At 39.7% G+C, this 6,938-nt stretch overlaps 1 protein-coding gene across 3 annotated transcripts in view; it reads left to right on the forward strand.

The window, feature by feature from the left end:
- MAPK6 (mitogen-activated protein kinase 6) overlaps positions 1–3,550 on the forward strand; it is a 114,022-nt gene extending 110,472 nt beyond the window's left edge. For all 3 annotated transcript variants that reach the window (XM_025389919.1, XM_025389918.1, XM_025389920.1), the window contains one exon: positions 1,196–3,550. In XM_025389919.1, coding sequence (XP_025245704.1) covers positions 1,196–2,294 — 1,099 coding nt within the window. In that variant the 3' untranslated portion in view covers positions 2,295–3,550. The remainder of the gene's footprint in view (positions 1–1,195) is intronic.
- The last annotated feature ends 3,388 nt before the right edge of the window (positions 3,551–6,938 follow it).

Raw genomic sequence — 6,938 nt, forward strand, 5'->3', positions numbered from 1 at the left:
GCTCTGTCACCCAGGCTGGAGTGCAGTGGCCGGATCTCAGCTCACTGCAAGCTCCGCCTCCCAGGTTTACGCCATTCTCCTGCCTCAGCCTCCCGAGTAGCTGGGACTGCAGGCGCCCGCCACCTCGCCCGGCTAGTTTTTTGTATTTTTTAGTAGAGACGGGGTTTCACGGGGTTAGCCAGGATGGTCTCGATCTCCTGACCTTGTGATCCGCCCGTCTTGGCCTCCCAAAGTGCTGGGATTACAGGCTTGAGCCACCGCGCCCGGCCAGATTTTAAGAAGAAATTTTTTTCCTCCTCCTCAAATATTGAGGTATTGGTATGGTATGTTTGCACAAATCTACAAACTATTTTTTCTCTCCATGTGTCCATTTCTACCCCCTAAATATGGTTCTTTTCTGAGACGGAGTCTCACTCTGTTGCCCAGGCTGGAGTGCAGTGGCGCCATCTCTCTGTTCACTGTAACTTCCTGAGTTGAAGCAGTTCTCCTGCCTCAGCCTCCCTAGTAGCTGGGACTACAGGTGTCCGCCACCATGTTCAACTAATTTTTGTATTTTTAGTAGAGATGGGGTTTCACCATGTTGGCCAGGCTGGTCTCAAACTCCTGACCTCAAGTGGTCTGCCCACCTCTGAAGTGCTAGAATTGCAGGCATGAGCCACTGCACCTGGCCTGCATTTTCTATTATACCTAGCTAAGTCATCTAATCTCTCTTCTTTTCCCTCAATGATTGTACATGTCAGTAATAGGATAGCACATTCAGTAATACATATACACAGGGAGATTTTTGCTATTCATGGTGATGAGTTTTCCAGCAAACCTCTTCTAGTTGCCCTTACCTTATTTGTAAGGTACCTGATTGAGATTCGAGATGTGCATTTTGTGGCCATGAAGTCTTTTGTTTGCATGAAACTGGTGGACAAAAAACAAATTGAAAATAAATGAGAATTGGTCTTATTTCAGAATGGAAGACTCAGTTCCTCATGAAGTTACATACTTCATTGGCAGTTACCAAATATGTTAACAGAGCTTACCTATCAAGACTAAGTTCTGGTAGGGCAAGGCAGGCATACGACTTTATTCTCCTCTAATTATCCCCTCATAGACCTAGCACAGTGCTGTCACATAAAAAGTACTCGGTGAATTTGAAAATGAAATCATATATGTGGAATAACACTAGTGTATTGATTTTTTTCAGGTATCATGATTGTCAGTTTTCAGAGCATGATTGGCCTATACATAACAACTTTGATGTTGATGAGGTTCAGCTTGATCCAAGAGCTCTGTCCGATGTCACTGATGAAGAAGAAGTACAAGTTGATCCCCGAAAATATTTGGATGGAGATCGGGAAAAGTATCTAGAGGATCCTGCTTTTGATACCAGTTACTCTACTGAGCCTTGTTGGCAATACTCAGATCATCATGAAAACAAATATTGTGATCTGGAGTGTAGCCATACTTGTAACTACAAAACGAGGTCGTCATCATATTTAGATAACTTAGTTTGGAGAGAGAGTGAAGTTAACCATTACTATGAACCCAAGCTTATTATAGATCTTTCCAATTGGAAAGAACAAAGCAAAGAAAAATCTGATAAGAAAGGTAAATCAAAATGTGAAAGGAATGGATTGGTTAAAGCCCAGATAGCGCTAGAGGAAGCATCACAGCAACTGGCTGGAAAAGAAAGGGAAAAGAATCAGGGATTTGATTTTGATTCCTTTATTGCAGGAACTATTCAACTTAGTTCCCAACATGAGCCTACTGATGTTGTTGATAAATTAAATGACTTGAATAGCTCAGTGTCCCAACTAGAATTGAAAAGTTTGATATCAAAGTCAGTAAGCCAGGAAAAACAGGAAAAAGGAATGGCAAATCTGGCTCAATTAGAAGCCTTGTACCAATCTTCTTGGGACAGCCAGTTTGTGAGTGGTGGGGAGGACTGTTTTTTCATCAATCAGTTTTGTGAGGTAAGGAAGGATGAACAAGTTGAGAAGGAAAACACTTACACTAGTTACTTGGACAAGTTCTTTAGCAGGAAAGAAGATACTGAAATGCTAGAAACTGAGCCAGTAGAGGATGGGAAGCTTGGGGAGAGAGGACACGAGGCAGGATTTCTGAACAACAGTGGGGAGTTCCTCTTCAACAAGCAGCTCGAGTCCATAGGCATCCCGCAGTTTCACAGTCCAGTTGGGTCACCACTTAAGTCAATACAGGCCACATTAACACCTTCTGCTATGAAATCTTCCCCTCAAATTCCTCATAAAACATACAGCAGCATTCTGAAACATCTGAACTAAAACACTCAGCAGACATTTGTCTTTGTATTCATGAAATGTGTTTTGTCTTTTTTTATTACTAGTGTTTAAGTCATTTTTTACTTGAATCAGATGGTGTCATTTAGTAAGGATTTTATGAGTTCCTTGGTTTTTAAAATCCAGACTTTCTTTTTCTACATGTGAGAGTTTTCATTTTAACTGGCATGTCATTTGCACACAAAAATAAAGACTAGAGCAAAATAATGCAGGAGGAGAAAAGAAATGCACTAAGACAAGTAAAGAACATTCTCTCATAGAACAATGATCTGTTTTACAGGAAACAAACCTTGCCTTGAAATTTACACAGTGAGACTGTACATAATTGCATGAAAATAGCTATTTTTTTCCTAAGACATTTTTCATTCATGAGTATTTTCAAGTTTTTCATACTGTACACATTTCTTAAAACACATGATACCAGCAGCAACTGAAAATGAATGCCGAATTTGGTACACATGTGTTATCTACCTCAAGGTAACAAGAGTATGTGGCAAAACATATACCACCCATAGTGCTTCACAAAATGCACTTCTATTTAGCCAGCGTTTATTGTAGTAAACTATTCTTAATAAAACTCATTCACTGTTTATAAGTGTTCTGATATGCATTCTTTATAGTGAAGTGTTAATACATCACATCTTATTTATTTTAGCAAATCAGTATATTTTCTGTATTTAATTATAAAAAATTAACTTAGTTTTTAAAATTTATTTGCAAATATACTTTTTCCATTTGGCACTATGGTTTGTTGCCTACCTAGCTGAATCTATAATGTCAGCTTATCCTAAGGCTGTCCACGTACTTAATTTACTTAAGTGTTCATTTTAAGTAACGTGCTCACTGTGTATAGGAATTTGTATTTTGGAGGTGCTTGATCTATCTACAAAGAAAAATTAATTAGGAATTACTTTATTATAAAATGCTCCTAGAAGTCTTAATTGTGTTTATTTTTTAAAAAAAACGAATGTTAGACTTGTGTGCATGGAAGTAATTAAGGTACATCATTATTGTAGTTTAAAAGTTGTACATGATAAGACATTTTGTTTTTACTGTATGTTTTTACTGAATGATCTATTCCCCATCCCAAGGCAAGCATGAATAAAATTAGGTTAAACGTAGCATGTGGCATCGCAGTCTCTTAGAATTTGTTTCATCTATTTTATTTTATTGAATACTGTCTGTATCTTCGGTTATCCTGTTTGAAGAAAAAGGACAAATAAAACATGGCCAGCAAATACGGCTCCTGTTTCACTCTTGGATTAATGAAAATTTTCTGCTAGAATGAAAATTACTACCAGAATCACTTTGAATTATGGCTATAAATTGCTAGTCTGAAAGGCTGAGAAGGTTGAAGTCTTTTGACTTAAACCATCACACATTAGAATGGAATAAGGCTTTATAGTATTTCAAAACTGTTAGGTAAAATGTGTAGTTGAATCTTTGAACTGTGCAGTCAGAGAAAACTTGAGAAGTATTTGCTCCGTAATACATCTTTGCTTATGAACTTACCCTTGTACCTATCCAGCTATAAAACCATCCTCACTTTTCTTTCATCCTTGTTTTGTACAACACTGATTCTGTTAATATCTGCCCGCCTACCTTCTCAAAGCCATGTGTATAGATATATATTTTTTTGTTTTCTGGTTGAATACTGTCCACGTTATGAATTTAAACATAGATTACCTTAAGAGGACAAGCTCTGAAGTGCAGTCATGAGAATTGATTTGTGGGGCGGGGGGAAATGGGACACTTGTAGTTGGATCTGGGTGGGGTGACAAGTGCGGAGGCTTTGAGTGTCATAAGAGCATCAGACAGGAGGTAAAGGAAGCAACGGGCAGCAGACATTGGTCCCTGATCCTCCATTATAACCATTTTTTTGCAAATCTATGTTCATTTTGAGGATAATTAGCTTTGACTCAAATGCTGTCTTCCCTGAAGGAGGCCTAGGATTTTTCTTACTGGGAAACTTGGCTCCTGGGCTTAATCCACATTTGTTACTGTCACCTTGGCAGTTTAGTGGCCATCTACACAATGATCTGACTTGTTGGCATTAAAAAGTCAAAACATAGTCATCAAAGAAAAAAGAAAGTAAAACTGAAACTGCTTATATAAAATATGCTTGCTTTAGGGTGACCCAGGCTGAGTACTAAGTATTGTAAAGTCAAATTTGCAATAAAAATTTTATGTGCCATTTACTTTGTCCCCACTTGCAATACCTTTATAGGGTAATGAAGATGAAACACTCAAAGAGACAAGGTCTTGCTCTGCCGCCCAGGTTGAAGTGCAGTGGCGTGATCACAGCTCACTGAACCTTGAACCTAGGCTCAAGTGATCCTCCCACCTCAGCCTCTTGAGTACCTAGGAGTAGCTGGCACCTTTGTCAAAGATCATTTGACCATATAGATGAGAATTTATTTCTGGGTTCTCTACTCTGAGACAGGGTCTTAACTCTGTGGCCCAGGCTGGAGTGCAGTGACATGATCATAGCTCACTGCAACCTTGACTTCTCAGGCTCAGGCAATCCTGCCTCAGCCTCCTGAGTAGCTGGAGCCACAGGCATGAGCCAACATGCCCAGCTAGTTTTTAAATTTTTTTTTTTATAGTTCTTTTAAAATGTGTTTATAGAGACAGGGTCTCCACATGTCACTCAGGCTGGTCTTGAACCCTGGGCTCAAGCAATCTTCCTCAGCCTCCCAATGTGCTGGAATTACAGGTGTGAGCCATTGTGCCTGACTGTAAAGCATTTTTTTCTGACATGAGTATGGCCACCCCTGCTCTTTCTATCATTTGCCTGATAGCTTTAGTTTTAATTGCTACGCCACAACATATTTTTTTAAATGACATCTTCCAAAATTTTGCTTCTACCAACATCTTTGCAGTGAGAATTCTTGTGAACATGTGTAAGAAAGAGTGTCTTTAGGGCAGATAACCTAGGAGTAGAGTTGCAACATATCTTCAAGTCTATGAAGATGCCATATCCCTGTCCAAAAGTGATTGTACTGACTCACATTTCTGCCAGCAATGCACAAGAGTTCCTATTCATCCACACGCCTCCAAACAAGAAACCAAGTTTCTTCTACTGAATTAATCCTACCAGCTTTGCAATGTTCAGTTTACAGTAGGAATCAGGATTTCTAATTCCAAACAACTGCATGGCTGGAAATCATGACTACACCTTAGGGATCCTTACGTAGCCACTTCAATATGAGATCGCCTTGTTTCTCATTTCCTACTGCTGCAGCCACTGCAGCTTGGGAACAGAGGCTTTGAATCTTAAAGGCTGAGCCAATTATGTAATTATACTGGGAGCCTTATCTAAGGAGAAGTAGATAATGAATCAAATAGGGTTTTCAAATAAAATCCAAGCAAATATCACCTTTGCTTCTCAGTTAAGACACCTGTATGGTATTGCCTATGAAATTATCATTTTATTTGCAGGTACTGTTTTCCATTCAATGCTTTGGTGTGTTTTATATAGAGCACATTTAGTTAGTGGTCTAGTCAGCAAGTGGACAGTTGTCTGAACCGCTGACCTGCTCCCAGCCTTTTCAGTACCTGCTTACTATTGAGTTAAAAGACAATAGAAACTCTACCCTAAGTAGGTCCATCATGTATGGCGTATTAGTCAATTGCAGTTTGACCTGATGCCTCTCCATGTGAGCATTGTTTATCATTCAGATCCTAGTACCTTCTGAGTAGAGGAGAAAGAAGATTGAACTGGAAATCAGGAGATCTGAGTTCTGGACCCAGTTTTACCACTGACTGTCCGTCACTTGGGTGTCACGATCTTGGTGAGCCTAAGTTCCTTATTAAACTAGAAATGCGTATTGCTCGAGCCTGACCTGAAACAACTTCTGAACCAGACAGTGTCTTATTTAATTCTAACCCATCATAATAGCACAGCGATTAGCTCTTGCCAGGATGTGCTTGCTTATAGATCTTATTTCTGTATTATCTTTATTGAACTGGCTGCATTAAATGTGCCTTTTAAGCAGCCAGAGAGTGAAATTTTGTGTTTAGTGCATCCTTACCAGTTGATAGGTAGAGAAAAAGGCAAAAGTATTGGAACGCCAGGGTTGTTTGCCTTTGAAAGAGCAACGTAAACTCACAAGGCTCTTTCCTGTAGGATCTAGGGCAGTCTCCTTAATTAAGCCAGGTGAAGAGAAGGATCTTTGTGAGCTCTTTCAACATAGATTCCAACATCTATGTAACAAATATCTTACAGAAGGGGAAGGGTGTTTGATCGTCCACATTAGAGCACTGTTTCAGTTATAATGCAGAGGTCTAACAAAGAAATTCCACTGGATTCACATGTTTATCTGAGTATAATACAGTGGTAGTGTCACAAACCTAGCTAAGCAGAATACTGACTTTCCATTACAATTGTCAGCCTCTGCAACATCTTGCCTAATTAGGTCTTAGTGCTGTTGTAGTTGGGTGAGTGGGAACGCTGGTGCCAGATTTGAGATGCTGCTCCCAGTCTCCTGGTTCAAAGTCCAGTCCAAGCCTGTTTCTTCATGCCTAATGTAAACCACAAACTTGGAGCCATGTCTGTACATTTAGACTCTGCTTCCACCCGGACTTACCAATCCCACACCCTCCTGACTTGAACCTCGGAGGCAACCT

This window comes from Theropithecus gelada, chromosome 7a, assembly GCF_003255815.1.
Source record: "Theropithecus gelada isolate Dixy chromosome 7a, Tgel_1.0, whole genome shotgun sequence".
In the NCBI taxonomy this organism is placed as follows: Eukaryota; Metazoa; Chordata; class Mammalia; order Primates; family Cercopithecidae; genus Theropithecus; species Theropithecus gelada.